The sequence below is a fragment of the Enhydra lutris genome, unplaced genomic scaffold (genome assembly GCF_002288905.1).
Source record: "Enhydra lutris kenyoni isolate GAN:26980312 unplaced genomic scaffold, ASM228890v2 scaffoldscaffold8, whole genome shotgun sequence".
Classification (NCBI taxonomy): Eukaryota; Metazoa; Chordata; class Mammalia; order Carnivora; family Mustelidae; genus Enhydra; species Enhydra lutris.
Genome location: NW_019154092.1, coordinates 30,402,964 through 30,420,361, shown reverse-complemented (window position 1 = coordinate 30,420,361; position 17,398 = coordinate 30,402,964). Strand labels below are relative to the sequence as shown.

The following is a 17,398-nucleotide window of genomic DNA, read 5'->3' as shown; positions in this document are numbered from 1 at the left end:
AAGGCAGGAGCCCTCAGGGACGCTCACCCCACAGGCAACAACCATACTGGTTCTCAGGCCCCTGGGAGCTCTACCATGCTCCTTCAGACAGCCCCCTCGCCCCTCGACCTTGCAAGGCCACTGTCCCCTCAGGGCTAACTTCAAGCCCCACCTCCTCAGCGGCAGGCCCCCATGCCCCTCAGCTGCCCCTGGTTTTCTTTCAGAGGCAAGAGAGGTAGAAATAAGCAAAAAAGTGGCCTGGGCTCTCTGGCCCAGCTCTGCCCTGTGGGCAAGGATGCAGCCTTGGTTTCCTTAACTAAAAGAAATGAGCTTTCAGAGCGCTTGGCCTGTATGGACCCCTCCAGGTCTAGAATCCAGTGATTCCCGTTCCAGTGTATCTGCTTCTCGAATGCTTCTTGAATTATAGTAACAGCTACTACTTTCGAGTTTGTATTATATGCTGGGAACCGGCTTACTGATTTAGATACTATACATCATTGCATTTTTTCCTCACAACTGCCCAATGAGGATGTATTAGGATTATCCCCAGTTACTAGGAGACTGAGGTTCAGAAAGGGGAAGTAGCATCCCCACGGTCACACAGCCATGAGACTAATTACAAAGCCCATGTCCCTAGCCACTACGCCATGCTGCCCCCCGTGGTGCTCCCCTCCATTGCATAGACCTTGCTGGGATTCCCCGCTGACACAGGGATGTAAATGGAATTGGGTAGTATTGTCCTTATTTTACAAATAAATTTCATAAACTCCTATCAGAGATAAAGTGGCTTGCGCAAGGACACACAAGAAAGGGGCAGGAATAATCGCCCAGAGGGCTGGGAGTTTCTGGTTCTGTGCCGCGTGGTATGGTGGCTAATTTCCCTGGCCTTGGAAGGCAGTAAATAGACCTGGCTCCATTTTGGTAGCATAATAATTGCTTTGTCCTTCTACTTTTCAAGGTCTTTCTCCTCTTCTCGGTTAGCTATAGCTTAAGTGATAACTCTAAACAAGGAGTGAGTTAATTTTTAGTCTTGGCATAAAAGAGCCGGATAATGGACAAGAACAAAGGAACTCCTCCAGCAAGGAAAATTCTCTCAGAACACCCTGTGCAAAAAAACACCACCATTTGCACACGGCCTGCCACACGTTGTCATTATATGGTCACGACATTAGGAGATTGTTGCTTTAGCTCAAAGAAATCAAGAGAAAGAATGGTTTTATGCGTCCTTTTCATGCCTCTAAAGGGCACTTCTTAACTAGAAAGAAATTATATTTTAACTCCCATTCGTGGGAGACAAGAGTTCTCAGGCATACAGACTTTGCCAAATGCCACCCTCCTAGGGGAGGACTTGGGAGGGACACTCGGTGCAAATGACATGGCAGATGTGGCCAGACACCACCCACTTGTGCAGGAAGGCTCAGCCTGCTGGCCGCTTCCAACCAGCTCCCAGCAAGCTGCCATATGCTGCTGGGGCTCAATGGCAGTAAGTGGCCCGGGGGGAACGGAGGACCCAGCAAGGTCAGGACAGCATCATCCCGATCTGTCTTCTGCAGATCTCTGCAGATCTCTGTCCCTGTCTTAGGCCAGGGACAGAGGGGCCGCCCCACCAGTGGTCAGTGAAGCTAGCATCTTAATACTCTTCCAGACAAAAAGGAGTGTCATCCTGAGTACGCTCCAAAGGACCAGGTGGGAAGGTCACCACAAACCAGGACTCTGGCAAAGACATAGAGCCCCCTCTGGGGTGAGTTTGGGGCCCACTTGTCAAAACCACAGCTACCCAGCAGGGTCTGGCTACCTTCTCTGGTGGACACTTGCCCACATATGAGTCCCGCCTTCTCCTCTTGCTGTAATCCATCTTAGGTGCAGGTGCAGAAATGGGGTCAAGGTTGCACCTATCAGATGGACCCACAGTCAGGTGATGATTCGCAAAGGAACGGAGTGAGGAAGCAAGCCCCACGGTCTCCTCTAAGGAGCTCGCCACCGGGTACCTCGCTCTTGAGGAATGGCCGCGGGGACTACGAGCACCAGGATGCCAATGCCGATAGTGCCAGGTGATGGCCACAAATGCGTCCTCCCCGGAGCCACCGTGCAGCATGCTTGAGTGCTCTTTGAACCAAATCTGGCATTTTAGCCTGGGACCGATAGTGTCCTTGCATGAACCCACATTACATCACCAAAGACGCCAACATACTTCCTGAATAAACCCAAAACGCCTTTGCTCAGGACCTCTGGGAGGGTCAGGGGAGTAGAGACTTGGAATCAGGTCCATCTGTGTTCATACTTGGCTCTCCCAGCAGCTGGCTCTCTCTCCCTGGATGTGGAATTTACCTCCTGACCCTCAGTTGTTTCAGATGCAGAACAGAAACAATGAAATCCACTCACGTGACTGTTAAGAGAATGAACTATTAAATAAACAGACCGTGAATAAAGTGCTTGGTATCGTGAGTGGCACAACAGGTGCTCCAGAAAGGTTATCCGCGCTTGAGTTTTCTCTTTTAGAGAGAGACTGTGCACGTGCTGGAGGCGGGGCAGGGGGGAGGCCAAGGGAGAGAGAGAATCTCAAACAGACTCCATGCCCAGCACAGAGCCCGGCACAGAGCAGGGCTCAATCCCAGGACCCTGAAATCATGACTTGAGCAGAAATCAAGAGCCAGATGCTTAACCGACTGAGCCACCCAGGTGCCCCTTTCTTCCCCACCCTCAACTCTTAATACTGCTATCTAATGTAGTGATGCTTTTTTTCCCCGCTCAGCTCCCATCTCCAAATCATTTGGATTTTGATAAGAAAGGAAAAAATCGAACAGGGCATGGTCTTCAACTGTAAAACCAGTAGAGATATTTTTCAGGTTGATAATAATCTACTCATAACACAACTGGTGCATGCTTAATCAATGAGCCATGAAATCATCCGCTTAGACTGTCATCCAACCTGAATTCTGACATATAAAGGGTTGTCACTGTCAGTAAAAACTATAGCAATGCTGGGCGCCTGGGTGGCTCAGTGGGTTAAGCCGCTGCCTTCGGCTCAGGTCATGGTCTCAGGGTCCTGGGATCGAGTCCCGTGTCGGGCTCTCTGCTCAGCAGGGAGCCTGCTTCCCTTCCTCTCTCTCTGCCTGCCTCTCTGCCTACTTGTGATCTGTCTGTCAAATAAATAAATAAAATCTTTAAAAAGAAAAAAAAAACTATAGCAATGGAATTTTCCGGTCTATCAACCTAAGGTTTTCGTTTTTGTTTTTGTTTTGATAATGACGAGTAGAATCTGGTGTGACATAATAATGAGAGTGTGCATAGCCTATGGTAGTTTCCAGGATCTGTTCCCATTGGGTCCTCCGAAAACCTTGCTGGGTCCTACCAAGGAACTTGGCCTTAGTGCTCATGGTCCTGTTATTCAGGAATCCATTCCGAGATCCTGCCATTTACTTGACTACCAATGTTCAGTAAGCACCTTTAATGTGTTGAGAAAATGCTAGATGACAGATACTCAGACAAGCCCAGTACTGACCTACTAGAGCTTTAGCAGCAGACAACTGAGGGAGAGGACGATTAAGGGAGAAAGCACCATGAACGGTGGCAGGTGTAGGGAAAACCCAGCAAACTACCGTAAATACTAGAATCAGGTAGAAAACTAACACTAAGGTTGTTTCCATTTTCCCTCATTTTTAAGCCTTTCATGAAGAATCAGCACTCCCAGACAAGATTCACCTGGGTGTAATCTCTTTTTAATTCAGGCAAGGTAGTTTCAAAGCAACTTTTGGGGAGGTCCTTGAACACCAGAGGAAGACAGCTAAGCTTTACTTAGAAAGCAACAGGGAATCTCTGAAGGTTTCTAAGGAGGAATGTGATGAAATCAGATACACTTGGTACTGAATGGATGAGGACCGAAAGGAAGGCAGGGGGCCCCCAATCAAAAGGCTATTTCAATAACCAAATAAACACAGGAAGAGCTGACTATATGTTTATACGTGATTTATATGTGATTTGACTTTCTGACCACCTGATTTTTTTTTTATGTCTATCGCTTTATTCAGATTCACAGCAATCAGAAGGATTAAGCAGTTCTATATGTAGGCTAAAAGTAACTGCATGTTCATTAACACCATCACAAATCATTCTCTCCACTACTGTGAGTTCAAAAGGTGACATAGTATAAAAAAATATGCGAGGATATCTGCCAAGGAAATGAAATATCCAGGAAGTTATCATTAAAAACAATGCTTAAAATAGTTGTCAAACTACTAAATCTAGAAAATATTAATTTAATTCTATTTGGTTTCAAAAAAAAAACTTAGAAGGTCAATAAAATGTGATTGATTAAACTATACCAGAAATCTTTCTGCCCCTGAGTGGCCTCGTCAAGAAGAACGACTCAAAATGCAAAAGAGTTTGCAATGACTGCCGGTCAGTCACCTGAGTCTCCCTTCTCTTCTGTGACTGTGAGTGCAGAGAAGGTCAAAGCCACAGTGGTTTCTTCCAAGTATTTTAAGGCCTTAATGTACCCCCATATCTCTGTATCTTGGGCAGTTTGGACTAGTCAGCAGGGACAACGGTTGCTCTTACCCAGCATCATCCTGGAAGCCTTCCAACTCGTCCCGCTGCTCTGCCAGGGTGGCCTCCAAGTCCAGGTAGGCGCCATTGTGGGAAAGCTGCAGTGTGCAGTCATCCAGCTGCAAGAGAAAGAGCCTTTAAGCCCAGCCTGCTCCTGGGATGTGCACTTTGGATGGAGAAATCACTTCACGGGGCCCTCAGGTGTTTTTGAAAATCAAGCATGATTCTGAAATTCAGATCATAATTGGAAGAGGTAGCAGGTTCGTCCAAATCCATTGGGAGCACACAACACAGTGACCAGACAGCAATGAGACCTCTGAAGGGACTGGCACTAACAGGGTCCAGGGGACAGGGGAGGAGAAAGAGCCCTTTGACACCGGTGTCACTTTCCACTCTGAGGACCCCAGAAATAAGCCATGGAGGATTTAGGGAGTGGAAACCAAAATCACAATGCTGATGTGACCATAGATTAAGAGTCACAGAGTCTAAAAGGCAAACCTGGTGGGCAGAACATGCCATTTCCTTTGATTCGATGAAAAGCCTACTCCTTCAGATTCTATGGCCCTACCTGGTACGTGACAATTAGTAGTTGCTCAATAAACACTTTTACAGTTGAACTGAAACGTTCTCTATCTGAATGACACCATATTCAAATTACAACATACCAAAGAAGACATTAGGTCTTTTTGTTACTAGTCTTACTTTTTTAAAAATTATTTAACACTGACATGCTGTTAATTATGTCCCATGCTGAATTCTAAGCACTTTACATAGATTACATCTTTGATTCTCACACAATCCCTATTAACTTCTATTGTCCTCCCCATGTTACGAAGACGAAGTTAAGACACAGAGAAAGACTAAGTTACTTGCCCAGTGTCATACCTGGGGAATGGTGGAGCTGGGATCTGGATGCTGATACTTTGTGTTGATCCCTAACTCTTGATCTCTATGCCGCTCCGCATCCTCTCTATGGCCACAAACCTACAAAGGACTTGAAAATACCATGCTTGCAAAATGCAGTATGTGTCATCGTAGTGTTCTGGTATGGCCAAGACCACACCACAAGTTTGCCAACCCCGTTCCCTTTTCCTTTAGGGCCCTGAGAGCACACATCCCAGCCTTACAGCAGGGCTGCTGGCCACGTAACTGAGGCCTGACCAATGGAATATGAGAGAAAGTTTAAAAAAAAAAGGCCCCCAGTAGGCCTGGCCTTAACATCCCCACACACCTAGAGGCAGAGAAGCCAGAGAAGGACTCCAGAGTCTGGAAACCAGCAGAGCCCCGGCTAGGAGGAGCTCTGGTTCCCGAATCCCTGCATGGAAGAGAGCATCCTGTTGCCGGAGTCTACTAACGCACCCTGGCTGGTTACAAGAGTACAAGACGTGAGCCTTTGCTGTGGCAAATTGTTAAGACTGTGAGGTTGTTACAGCCGTCAGCACTGTATGACATTTAGAATGATCGATACACTTGAAAATACAGGAAAATTAAAAAAAAAAAACCATACATACAAGAAAATAATTTTACTGAAGATTAACATGATGAGGAAATCCAAATTCACGCTTCATTTCTTGGGATATAAGTGTGGTGCTTAGTGTTCACCTACCTGATGAGTGATGGCTCTTACTCCAAAATAACAGGAGATTGGGGGAAAACAAAAGCAAATATTTAGCTCCCTTAAAACATCTGGATAAATGCCTGAAAATCCTCCCACTGTAAGTGGGATTTCAAACAAGGAATTAGTCTCTTTGGATGGAAAGGTTTTGCTTATTATCCTCAACAAGAGAAACACAGACCACCGACTGGTTAGAATCGGCGTCTGTAACGGGGGCTAATTCTTGTAGAGACCCCGCAGTTCTTGTTTCTAGTTATCCTCAACAGAATGAAAGGAATTTCTGGGTTTTTTTTATTATTATTTGTAAGAAATACCTAGCTAAATCACTTGAAGGGGTTAATCCCATTTGATTCACTTGTTTTATTTCTCTACTAACAAACCGTTCCCCTTAGCTACTAAAGGTGCGCTGGTGAGCTTCAGCATTCCTGCCTGGCACTTTGCAGATGGATCATCTCATCTGAGAAAGCATTTAAACCCAACGGTCCCATTGGCCAAACTCACTGTCCTGTGGTGTGAGAGGTACGCCCCAAGTTTGCGGGGAACACGCAGGGGAGCTGCCTCCCCCAGCCTGCGGAAGCAGCCGACAGGAAGGATTTCCTGCAGAAGGCATCTCCTGGACCAAGGGTCTCCTGTGGACTGAAATCAGACTTGATTGTTCGTAGATGGAAAATTCCATGAGAAACCAGACCGGTTAACAAGTACACCAAACCATGACTCGAGCTGAAATGACTGCAGCTCCGGCTTGCTCGGACCCCCTGCTGAGGTGAGTAACTAAGAAAACTGACTCGATCTGTCCTGTTGATAGGACTAACACTGTTGCTTATTTTGCATACCATCGATGATCAACAGACCAGAAGATGGGGATAATGAAAGCCCTTCAGGCAGTAACAGTTCCTTTGGTCTCAGCCCCTGGAATCGTGTAAGGCCAGAGAAAGAGGCTTTTGGATAAAGAGTTTCTGCTTCTCCAGGGGGACTGAGTCATTCCAAGGCTGGGGTCCACAGTCGGGCCAGACAGAGAGGAAGTGCTGCTGTGGGCATGGAGATAGGCAGAATGGGCACATACATGTGGTATGAATACTGCCTCAAAGGCCTATTTCAAGCTACCAAAGCAAAGTCACAGAGCATAGAGTTGGAAAAAGAGACACAGAAGCCCACCAGTGTATAGTATTTTCACCAAATACAAGAGATGTCAGACTCATGAGTAGCAGTACAACAATTAGGAAGTGATATGTTTTGAGGATTTATTAGCTTTGTTTTAAATATAACTTATTTAATTGTATGTTTATATCCTTTACTTTTTAATAATGGCGACACTCAACAACTAGCTCATAAAATTTCCCAAGAATGGACATGTCAGCCCCTCCAGCCACCCAGGCCAACTCTGGCACACACCCCTCTGGTCCTGCCATGTCATTCATTGGAGGCACCCAACATGGAGACAGCAGGACGTGCATAAGAGGCTGAGGACCCTGCATGGGCTTTCCGTCCTCACCACCCCCTCTAGGCCTTTGGTGGTCGCCTTACCTGGGGCAGAGGTGGGGCTCCCTGGCCACCAGCAGATTGAGGCCTGTTCTTACCAGCAACTGTGGCCAGTTTACCCACCATGCCCATCCCATACCTTCTGCTTTATTCTCAGGAGCCTGAGACGAATACAAATATCCGGTTTTCCTCAACATTCACCACGTATCAGCCTCAGCACGCTCCCGGCCAGCCCGGAACCACAACAGAACACCCCACAGTCTCCCTGGCTTCCAGCAACAGAATCCCAAAAGCTTAGCAGAACTGCCTGTTCTCATCATTCCTCTCCTCACATTCAGGGCATCATTACTACCCTTTCTCTAGTTCAATTTTAACAAAATTATATATCAGACACGGGCTGGGCACCAAGGAACACATAAACGCTTCCTCCCCTCAAAGATCATTTTATTGAGTAAATATAACACACAAATAGAACACAGAAGAGAATTAAAAGCCATTTAAACCAACTGTTATCATGTGTGGAAGTTCATCCTCAGTCATATTCCTTCCCTATAATTAGCAGCCACAGGCTCCCGCGACCCAAGCATCCTCCATAAAAATGCCCCAGTCCTCCTTCCAGAAGAAAGGCCGCCATTTCTTCCTAACCCAGCATCACAACCCTGCTCCCCTAATTAACAGATGGGCAATCTGTGCTAGTGTTAGTTAACTAAACCAGAAGAGATGACTACGTGCCTTTAAGTCAGGAAGAATGTGTGGCATCCTCACAGGAGAGCTACGGGAAGGGGGTCAAGGTCAGACGTCGCAGCTTTTAGTGAGCCGGGACACGCAAGCACCACAGGGTTCCCAACCACAAGCGCAGCCTGTGAAGACACCCCACGAGTCAGCGCACACCACCCGCTCCACGCCACCACCCAAGCCCTAGCTCATCGGTACACCCGAGACATGGGAGGTTAATATTTAAACCATCCCATGGGCCAAGGAGTTGGAAGAAAGGGCTTCTTTGCTGGAGGGACGCATTGAAACCATGAAAGCTCCTAAAGGAGGGTCAGCTTTAGGGATCATTTTAAAAGCAAATTGGTGAGTCCCCTCGATGAGTTCTCCAGTCCTGTTGGGATACCTGTTCCAAGAGAACGCACCATGCGAACAGGCAGTGAGTCAACGTTCATGCCGCCCGGGCTGTTCTAAAGGGTCACACAGAACTCTCCCAGCTTCATCTCCCCAGAGGACGGAGACACCTACCTCCCTGCCCGACCAGCACCTGACAGGGAACCTCAGTTCCTACTTCCACCGAGGCAACCCAATCCCCTCTCTTGGCCGCTCATGTCAACCGTCTTGCTGAGTGACTTAAGGGCCCTGGAATTTCCTGACTCCGACAATTTTCACGTCGGCCCTGATCCCCTGGCAGCATGCTCCCCGCACTCCTTTCTTGGCTTTCGGTGTGGTGGCCAGGACACTGCCGGGCACCACAGGACATGAGACAAAGCCGGGAGCCCCATGGGAAGATACCGTTACAGGGCTGTTCCAGAGTGCGGCAGGCAGGGAAGGCTAGCGGCAGTGACACTGGTGTGGCAGGGAGACTTCAGATCCGGCTGTGAACATGTGGCCAGGATTCTGGTGAGGGGGCAAGGTGCTCAGGAGGGGGTCGGCCACGGAGCCACAGGAGGGCTCCAGAACTTTGTGTCACCCCACCTCCGCATACCGTTAAAGCAGGCCATCCACCCCTCACAGGTGGGCTCCACAAGGCCGCTCTCAGGTTCTCTTGCCTATTCCTACGAAGACAGGGCATTCAAAAAGAAAAGGCAGGCTCACCATCCTAGGAGGGTTTAAAAAAAAAAACTAAAACAAGGCTGATGTCACGTCTCAATTTGTATGTTCTTTTCTTTCCTTAATCCAGTGAAGTGGCATGCGTGTTCCTGGGGTGGTTTAATGATTACCTCGCTTTGGCCAGTGGGTCCACAATGATCCTTAGGCTAGGCAATAAAACAAATTTGCATGGAACCATTCTATAAATATACACAAGGGCTATCCTTTAAGCTAATTTTGGTAATAGTTCAGAAGTGGGAACACATAGGCTGATTTTCAAGAGAAGAAAAATAAAAGCTAAAATATCATTTGCTCACGTCATTTGATTGGTTCCTCCCATCCTTGTATCCGCACAGCCTATAGTATGATTTTGTGGCTCCTTCCATCAAGAGCTGGATTTTTTTCTCTACGCCTAGAATCCAGGTTGGCCTGTGTCTTGCTTTGGCCAATTCAGCAATACATGTGACATTGTAGAGACCTAAAAGGTACTCGTTCCCCTAGGGCTGTCCGCTCTTAATGCTCCTGGAACTCTGCCAGCGCCGGAAGTAGCTGGGGATAGCCAGCCTTCATGACGTCTGTTGGTCTATTACTGCCCCTGTGACACCCTGCCAACTGCCGCACACTAAGGGAGGCCAACATGGGTCATCAGCCTCCAGATGATCCACCAGCGGATGACAGACACAAGAGAGCCCGGCAGATGTCAGCCAAACTGGCCCAAACCAGAAGAACCACCCAGAAGACCCACAGACCTGGGAGGAACGTCTTATGATTGTTGCTTTAGGTCCATTTCCCCCCTCCCCCTGCGTGTCTGCCACCTCACACCACTGCAGACACGCAGTCCCCAGGGAATTCAAGTTCAAGGGTGCTCAGTGCCTGGATCGGTGATGGGTGACAGGCTTTCATCCCCAAGGTGCCACCGAACAACATGACACTGTCAGCTCAGTACACGAATGCCACCACGATGCCCAGTCCTCTGAGGCCACAGAGCAGGCATGTCCTTCCCCGAGTCCCTACCTGGGACAGAGGACAACAGCAGATGCTGGGCGGAAAGGCTGGGAGCATCAAGGAGTGGGAGAGTAGTCAGCTGAGAATCCCTCCCAGGGAGAAAAGGAGGCAGCAGAAGGTAAAACAACACATGAGTTGTGGATCTGAGCCCTTAGAGCGTGTTCCATCGTTCCACTGTACAAAATGCACATTCAAAGATGAAAGCATGAAGATTCGCAAGATAGCACCTTCAAGCACAGGCCTCTTCTGACTGCACTGACCACACACAAAGCCAGCCCCGCTATGGGCTCAGAAACGAAGCATGACTCTGGGTCCCATCTCTCTCCAGGGCAGGCTGACAGGGGGCTCCCTGGGTGTCCCTCTTTTAGGCTCATCCCAGCTCTAAGAGCAATGAAAAGCGGTCAGCACATTTCCATTCATCAGGTCTAAACACTATGCCTGCTTCCCCCTCAAATGGTGTTTCTCTTGCTTGGCAGTCACGAAGCTTACGACTTCTTTAAACTTTGTGGTTCCTTCTAAAAGCAGCAGAGACAAGGAACTAGACATAGGTGACGGGCAAAAAAATAAATAAATAAAGTAGGAAAGAGAGCTTTCCAGTAAGCAGTGCCATAAGGTCCATCCATGATTTCTTAATAAAATCTGACAAAACCCAGGCTCAGCCATTCCAGCATCTACGGGCTCTGGTTCTCCCACAACCCACACAGACCACTGCAGAGGGACGAGACAGAGGAGGGCATGCATGCACATCTTGGCTGCCCTCTGCCATCTCCTAGGATGGGTAGTGAAGACGTGGCATGTGTTTCATTGTCCTTCAAACCATACAAACCTTTCACATTTATTCCTTTGTATATGTAATACATTTCATAATGAAAAATGATTCGTTTCATCTACCGGTCCATTTTCTTAGAGAAAAACCAAATGAAACGGATTTACATGATATCAGAAGAAAACAGATCCTATTGGCTAACTCCAACAAATGTTACTCTAACTTTTAAATCTCTAGGTGCCCATTTAACTTCTTTGGAACAACGAATACATCACAGGTACTTTAATAAATGTTTTAGGGTAAAGTACAAGGATATTTTTGAAGATCCAGCATGCATGGGTTATGAAATAATATGAATACATTTACTTTGAAAGAGGCTAAAATTTACTTCCTTGGAAACCTTCAGTAAGTTATGTTATTTGTGGCCACCAAATTCAGTGAGAGAAGCAATGTCCTGAAATTGATTTAGGCAGTTTCCAGATTTCTATTTAAGTCAACAAAACCGTACAGCTCACCAACGAAAGGCCAGGGCTTCTGCCAAAGTCTACACGAAAGACAACGGCAAGATTTTTCCCATTAAGAGCTCAAGCCGAGGGGATGTGATAATCTGGTAAATATTTGAGTTATTTTAAAAGACTTTTTTATCATTAAATAAATAACCAAGAATGCATTAACCTCTCTTAGAGAGGCTGGAATATCTACTCGTGTTTACAGTTACCTTTTTCCATTTTCTGTTTCACTTCAGTCGATTTGAAAAACAGCATCAGCACTAAATTTCAGGATTATATATGATCCATTACAATAATCCATTCCTTCATGCAGGTTAATAATCCTTTCCTGTGCTCATTCTCTGTGACTGGCACCGTGCCATGTCCTAGGGAGCTGACCACGATCAGGACAGCCCTGGCAGCACTCATGCCTGTACATGGGGCTGATCCCCAAACAGCTGGTCATAGTTCAGGGAAATGAGAAGGACAGTGAGTTTGTGACCTTTGTTGTGTCTGTTCTGGTTTTCATCGTAGGACAGGTTTGGGGAGCAGGGAGCTAAAGGATGCAAAATCCCTTCCAGAAAAGGAGTGTGAGGAGTAAAGACTCTGAAAGAAGGAAGCCAAGGGCTCTGGAAAAGGAGACGTCCTGGCCCCAGGAGAGTTTAGGCTTGATTCTAGGGCAATGGGAAGCCATGAAATGGTTGTAAAGGGATGCATGAAGGACCAGCTTTGCAATGTGGGGATGGAAGGGAGAAGACAAATGAAGATGCCAGGGAAGGATTTGAATGGGGTTTGGACAATGATGGAAGCTGTGGGAATGGAGAGAAAGGAGAGAGAGCGCTGATTCATGGACAGAAAGGGGAAAGGAGAAGGCAAAGCAAGAGGGTCATGGGGATTGATCAGATGCAGGGGTACCCGAGAGAGAAGCAAAATCTTGAGTTTCTTGTTTGAGCAAATTAATATCTATTGGTGTTACCTTTTACAAACACGAGAAACATGAGAAGGAAAGCTCTTGTAGGCAGGGAGACAGGATAGAATTGGGGGTTTTGTTGTTAACACGTTACATCTAAAACAAGAGGAGACACTGAGTAGAGAAATCTACTAAATCTAGTAAACTACCAGTTTGGGGGGTTCAGGTGTAAATACAAACATGGCAGTTGACGTCTCACAAACGTACTGGTGTACCTAAGGATAACAGCTAACTTTTTGTATCTTGAAGATCTAGAATGGTATCTCCTTTTCATTCCTGATATTGCTAATTTGTGCTTTCTCTTTTTCTCATGGTTTAGGGAAGGCCCCTCATTCATTTATTAGTCTTTCCAAAGGAAAAATCTTTTCATTGTATTGCTTTTACACCATTTTAAGTTTTTTTAAATCTCATTAATTTCCTTCCTTCTACATTCTTTGTGTTTGATATGCTGCTTTTTTCTAGCATCCAAGATCTTATGATTGTCAGTCTTTTCTCCTTTCAATTATGTACATTTTAGACTGTAATTCTCTTCTGTCAGGTTTAGCTACAGCCCACAATATCTGATATGCCATATTTCATATTTTTATTATCTTCAGTCCACAAAATTTCCTAAATTCCACTGGGATTTCTTCTTTGATCCATGGGTTATTTAGAAATGTGTTCCATACTTCCCAGATATTTGAAGATCTTCAAGTAGGTGCGCCTGGGTGGCTCAGTCGGTTAAATATCTGCCCACAGCTCAGGTCATGATCTCAGGGTCCTGGGATGGAGCACGGCATGGGACTTCCTGCTCAGTGTGGAGCCTGCTTCTCCCTCTCCCACTGTTTGTGCTCTCTTGTTCTCTCAAATAAATAAATAAAATCTTTTTAAATAGATCTTTAAGAATCTTTTTTATTGTTGATTTCCAGTTTAATTTCTCTGTAGTCGGAAAATATATTCTGTATGATTTTAATTCTTTGAAATTTCTCAAAACTCACCTATGGCCCAGTAAATGGAATGGATATGTCCTCAATAGCCACAGTGTTAAGTGGGATTCTCAGCTTTCTATCCTCACTGCTTTTAATAACCTGCCCGTTCTATAGAGAGGCATATTAATCACCCACTACAGCTGTGAATTTCCTTTTTCCTTTTAATTTGGTCAATATCTAACTGATTGATTGATATTTCCTATTAGCCTGACTCTCTTAGGAGTTTGAGATTCCCTCCTTATCTCCAGGAATGTTACTGACCTTAAACATGACATCATCTGTTGCTAGGACAACCAGACCACTTTCATTAGGTTAGCACCACATGGTTTACCATCTTCCCATCTTTCACTTACATCATTTGGGACCCATATAAATATATATAAGAAATATATATATAAATATATATAAGAAATGTCTCTTTTAAGAAGAACATAGTTTGTGTTTTTTTAATCCAATCTGTCAATCTCAGTTTTTTAATACAAGTATTTAATCAAAGTCTGTTAACCTAAAGTGATTGTTGCTATTTAGGTTCAAATCTACATATTCTAGTTTCCCTTTTCCTCCTTTTTTGCCACCTTTTGGATCAATCTCCTATTCTTTATTACTCCGTTATTACTCCTATATCCTTTGTATTTTTCTATGATTGTATTTACTCTTAGCTGTCCACTTGTGTTAATTCTTTCAGTAATTTACCCTACAGATAATCCCATGGCTTCCTGAGTCAGAAGTACCTACTAAAAATGAACATTATCACTTCCCAGACAATTTAAGGGCACTAGACCATTTTAATATGGTCTATGCCTTTTGAGATATTAGAAAACGTATTTCGAACCCTGTGACATGGTATTATTTTGAGCAGTCAGTATTCATTTAAATTTATCCACACATTTACCTTTTCTCTTGATCTTCATTCCTTCCTGCATTTCTGTGCCGCTATCTGTGATAATGTCCTTCTGCCTGAGGAACTCTCTCTATTATTTCTTTAGGGAGAGTATGCTGGCAACAAATTTCTTCAGCTCCTATTTTCTGGAAACATCCTTACTTTACCTCCATTCTTTCGGTAACTGCTTTACTGAGATACAATTCATTTATCCTCTAACTCATTTAGAGTGTACCATTTCCCAGCTTGTAGTATATCCACAGAATTGTGCCTCCATCACAACAATCAATTTTAAAATATTCCCATCACCCAAAAAAGAAACCGCATATCCATTAGCTGTAACTCCTCATTCCCACAATCACACCCCCGTCTAGCCCCCAGAAACCACTAATCTACTTTGTCTTAAAAGATTTTCCCATTCTAGACATTTCACATAAATGGAGTCACACAATATGTAGTGATTTGTGGCTGGCTTTTTTCACTTAGTGTAAAGTTTTCAAGGTTCATCCATATTATCCATCCATATTATAGTATTTATTTCCCTTTATTGCTAAATAATATTCCATTGCATGGATATAGCAAACTTGATTTACTCATTCTTCAGTTGATAGACGTTGGAATTGTTTCCACTTCTCGGCTACAATTAACTACCGTGAACATTTCTGTATAAATTTTTATATAGACATATATTTTCACTTGGGTACACTTTTTAAGAAATTGCCAGACTTTTTTCCAAACAGGTTACACCATTTTACATTTCCACCAGTGATGCATGAAGGTTCCAACTGACCTATAATTCCACCAAACACTTGTTTGCTTTTAGATTATAGCCATCATAATGAATGTGAAGTGGTATCTCGTGGTTTTGATTTGCATTTCCCTGATGGCTAATGATTGTATCTTTTCACATATTTATTATTGGTCATTTGGGGCTCTTCTATGGAGAAATGCCTATTCGAATCCTTTACCCATTCTTATTGGATTATTTGCCTTTTTGTTGTTGAGTTATATATTCTGGATACAAGTCCCTTTTTGGATATGTGATTTGCAAAATATTCTCCCACCCTGTGGGTTGTCTTTTCACTTTCTTGAGCTTGTCCTTTGAAGCACAAATGCTTTTAATTTTGATAAAACACAATTTACTTTTTTTTTGTTGTACTTTTGGTACCATATCACCTTCACTCTGAAAGACTTTTTTTGGAGGATACAGAACTCTACAATAGCACTTATCTTCTTGGAGTACTCACAGACTGTCCACTCCAGCTCATATCAGCTCAGGTGAAACATCAGCTATCAATTTTACTGTTGTTCTTTTAAAGAGAATCTAATTTCTCAGGCTGCTTTTAATGTTGTCTTTGTCTTAATTTCCATTGGTTTTCCTATGAAGTGCTTATGTTTGGTTTACCTAGTATTTATCTTGCCTGAGGTTTATAGCACTTCTTGAACTTGTGGCTTACCATCATTTTTTTGGTCATGGAAAATCTTCACCATATCTCACCCAATATTGCTTCCCCCCATTTTCCTTCTCCCATTCTAGGACTCTGATACCTGTATTTTAGACACATGTACCATATGTCTATTATGCTCTTTTCTGCATTTTCCATTTTGGCTCTCCATAAATTGGTTTTCACATCATCTACTGACTTATATTCCAGATCATTTAATTTCTCTTCATCTGTGTCTAATTTTCAGTTGAACCTATCTACTCCATTCTTCATTTCTGTATTTTTGGTTTTTACAGTTTCTATTTACTTCTTTATATTGTATACCCCTGCTCTGTCTTGTTAAAATTCTCCACCTTGTCTATTTTTTTAAAGTATTTATCATAATCATTTTAATGGTCATGTCTAGCATCTACACCACCTAAGATAGTTCTCTGATCCAAGTCTCTGGATATACCATGTATATTTTATTGATTGCAATAATTGTTTATGAAGAAACTTCAAGGCTCTGGACGATTTCTCTCTCCAGATAGGATTTTCCCCGGCTTCTGGCAAGCTGTAGGAGTACATCACCATAATCCAATCAAGGACTGAGCTCTTAGAACTGGGTTTCCCTCTTTGCAGACCTAATTTGTTTTCAGTTAACCCTCACTTCTAGGTATAATTTTTAGGGGTCTCAACTGAATGGATGGAGTGTTTATTAAGATTTGTCTACCTTGGTGAGCTCTGAGCTCTGTTTTCTTCTCCCCAGCACTATGAAACTGCTAACAGCTTTCCCTGACTTCTCAGCCTCCTCACAGTCACTTTCTGCTCGCCTTCATAGTCTCTGGACCTGCCACTGATGAACTGATGAGTGCATCAAGGTGAAAAACAACTTGGATGTCAGGATCATTGACTTTGACCTCAATGACTCTCCCTTCTCTCTGTGATCTTGGCTTCCCAAGTTCTGCCTGCCTTGGGAGCTTCTCTGATGCCTTCAAGAAGATATTTTTAGGACTCTATGTGAGCTGCTGGGATGGTGGGCAGTGGAAGTCACTGGGCGGGCAGGGTGGTAGGAGTGTGGGGAGCCCACAGCAGAGAACCAGTCCTGGGGAGGCGGAGAGACTGATGCGGGCAAAACCACATATAAGCAGGGGCTCTAAGCCCCCAGAGCAGGCTCTATTGATTCATTAGTCTTCATTTAAAAGACAAAAGCAAACATAAAATTATTAAGAATTTCAAAAGTGTTTTAAAGGGCATCTAGGTGGTGCAGTCAGCTAAGTGTCCACCTCTTGGTTTCAGTTCAGGTTGTGATCTCAGGGTCATGAGATGGAGCCGCAGATCGGGCTCCACACTCAGCATGGAGTCTGCTTAAGACTCTCTCGGGGCGGGGCGCCTGGGTGGCTCAGTGGGTTAAGCTGCTGCCTTCGGCTCAGGTCATGATCTCAGGGTCCTGGGATCGAGCCCCGCATCGGGCTC

At 44.6% G+C, this 17,398-nt stretch overlaps 1 protein-coding gene across 3 annotated transcripts in view; it reads right to left on the bottom strand.

Moving 5' to 3' along the window:
- The window catches only part of LOC111142502 (formin homology 2 domain containing 3), a 467,037-nt gene that overhangs the window by 403,243 nt on the left and 46,396 nt on the right, over positions 1–17,398 (bottom strand). For all 3 annotated transcript variants that reach the window (XM_022495723.1, XM_022495724.1, XM_022495725.1), the window contains exon 2: positions 4,537–4,643. In XM_022495723.1, the coding sequence (XP_022351431.1) occupies positions 4,537–4,643 (107 nt within the window). The remainder of the gene's footprint in view (positions 1–4,536; positions 4,644–17,398) is intronic.